Raw genomic sequence first — 2,523 nt, 5'->3', positions numbered from 1 at the left:
AAGGCAGCGGCGGCGGCGGCGGCGGCAGCGGCGGCGGCGGCGGCGAGGGCGGCAGCAGCAGCAGCAGCAGCACGGCTCTGTCTCTGGTCCCAGCGCTCCGTGCCTTCTGCAGCCGCCACTGCAGCCAAGGCGGGGGCTCCCTCTCTGCAACCGGCTGGCCCTTCCAGGTAAGAGGCAGTGGTCGGGATCAAGGCTTCCATGGTCAGGGGCCCCAGCGGCAGGATGAGGGCGTGGAAGACCACTCCCGTGGCCTGCGCAGGCACCTCTGGACAGAGCTTCAGCCCCCGCCCCTGCCCCAGCGGAGGCTCGCGCTTTGCCTTGCTGCTCCGCAGTGCAACAGTTTGCACCTGCCTTTTGGGAGAGGCAAGGTAGCTGGTGCTGCCTGCCCGCAGGTCCTCTGGCTTGGTCCTCTGCCACAGCCTCTGGGCCCTGGGGCCAGGGCCCGGGGAAGGCTGAAGACAAGGTCTGTTCCCCAAACTTTGCAGGCGGGAACCCTTCCCCTTTCAGTTCCTTCTCTGGAAGAAGGGGAAAAAAAGATTCAGGATATCAAGTGGCAGGCTCTGGGAGAATTGGGGTGGGGGTGCGTTTGGGAGGATGTGCCTCCGCTGAGAAGGGTGTTTTAGCTGCTTTGGATAGAAGAGAAGGGGGCGGGGAGGAAGGTAGCAAGGGAGAAGGCTGGAGAAAGGTCGAGCATGATCCTGTGTGCCAGATCCAGCTGGTCAGCTGTGACCAGGGACAGAGACAGTGGGATGTATCCCCCTGGGATGGGGACCTTGGAGGTCTGAAGGTCCAGGCTGGAAGTGTTTGGAGAGGGAAGGCTGGGGAAGGAGGAACTGCGTACAGGGAGCCTGCTTGGAGTGCTGGCGAGAGTGGATCCCGAAATGAGATCCACAAGACACAAAGAGGGCAGTTGGCTTTCTGGGAAGTAGGTAGAGAAAGCGGCTGTGGCGGCCGCTGTTGGTGGCAATTAGAAAGTTGTGCAGGGGGCAGGGCGGCTGCCTTCTCTGCGGAGTAACCAGTGTAACCGGTGCAGTACGGACGTCAGACCCCATAGGCGCCAGAGGAGCAGCTGACAGCGGTTCTTCTGCGCTGCTAGGAGCGGTAGGGTTGGGTCGGTGGGTTGTGGAGAGGACAGCAGCGTCCATTTGAGGACAGCTTGGCAGTGGTGACACATTCCTCTCTTTCTCGGCACTCGCCTAGGCAGTGGCGGGGACCCTAACTAATCCTTTTTTCTTTGCAGCACTGTGCCTGGGGCAAGGAAACAAGATCAAAGAAGAACAGACAATCTCCCTGGGGCCACTAGCTCCGGCCCACTTGCTTGTGGGCAGTTGCTCCCTCAGTCTTTGGCTGGAGCACCCACTCCCTCCAGCGCCAGAGAGCAGTTGGGGTGGCCTGGGCTCCTGTCCTCGTCTTGGCTGGTGGGAACCGTGTGTCCAACAGAGGAAGCCTGGTGGGCCTGGCCCCTCTCAGCCCAGCGCCGATGAGTGCCAGGGCGCCAAAAGAGCTGAGGCTGGCCCTGCCGCCTTGTCTCCTGAACCGGACCTTTGCTTCCCACAACGCCAGTGGAGGCAGCAACGCGGGTATCCGCAGCTCAGGCGCAGGTGGTGGCACCTGCATCACGCAGGTGGGACAGCAGCTCTTCCAGTCCTTTTCATCTACGCTGGTGCTGATTGTCCTGGTCACTCTCATCTTCTGTCTCATCGTACTGTCTCTCTCCACTTTCCACATCCACAAGCGTAGGATGAAGAAGCGGAAGATGCAGAGGGCTCAGGAGGAATATGAAAGAGATCATTGCAGCGGCAGCCACGGTGGTGGGGGGCTGCCTCGGGCAGGTGTTCAAGCTCCAACCCACGGTAAAGAAACCCGGCTGGAGAGGCAGCCCCGGGACTCCGCCTTCTGCACCCCCTCCAACGCTACTTCTTCCTCCTCCTCATCCCCTGGTCTCCTGTGCCAGGGTCCCTGTGCGCCCCCACCTCCACCGCCGGCCCCCAGTCCACAAGGAGCACATGCAGCTTCCTCCTGCTTGGACACACCTGGCGAGGGCCTTTTGCAAACGGTGGTACTGTCCTGATTGTGCAGCCCCTCTCTTGACCCCTTCCTCGTTTCCAGCATCTTTACCGTCCTCGCTTTTTTTTTGTTCCTCCTTTCTTCCTTTTCCGTTCTCCTTTGGCCCCGTTTTCTCTGTCCTCTTTCCTTACCTGGCCACCCTTCCACTGTCTCTCCTCCGCCGAGGCACTGTGCGGTATTTGTAAATATTGGGCGAGGAAAGGCTCAGAGGAAGAAATAACGCTGATAATACTTTATTGATATTTATAGTAATTATTATACTATTAATAACACAGTCCAAGCGCATGACAAATCACATACTTTCTCATTGTCAATGAAGGCTGCATCTTACCTCTCCACCCCGTGCGCCCCACCCCCGTGCCCCCCTCAGTAAGGAGGAGAAACCGCACAAGCTACCAAATACATAAAAGACATTGACACCTAAGCAAAGGGATGGGAGGGGGCCGGTGATGTTGT

The 2,523-nt window shown here is 59.2% G+C and overlaps 1 protein-coding gene across 1 annotated transcript; it reads left to right on the top strand.

Moving 5' to 3' along the window:
* Positions 1–1,480: 1,480 nt before the first annotated feature.
* LOC308430552 (uncharacterized protein C11orf87 homolog) lies at positions 1,481–2,071 on the top strand (the record flags this gene model as incomplete). Its single annotated transcript, XM_080929710.1, has 1 exon — positions 1,481–2,071. The coding sequence occupies one exon, from the start codon at positions 1,481–1,483 to the stop codon at positions 2,069–2,071; it is 591 nt and encodes a 196-aa protein (XP_080785836.1).
* Between the last annotated feature and the right edge of the window lie 452 nt (positions 2,072–2,523).

Source organism: Micromys minutus (assembly GCF_963924665.1).
Source record: "Micromys minutus genome assembly, chromosome: 16".
Lineage (NCBI taxonomy): Eukaryota > Metazoa > Chordata > Mammalia > Rodentia > Muridae > Micromys > Micromys minutus.
The sequence above is the reverse complement of the archived record's forward strand: the minus strand, read 5'-3'. Positions and strand labels throughout refer to the sequence as shown.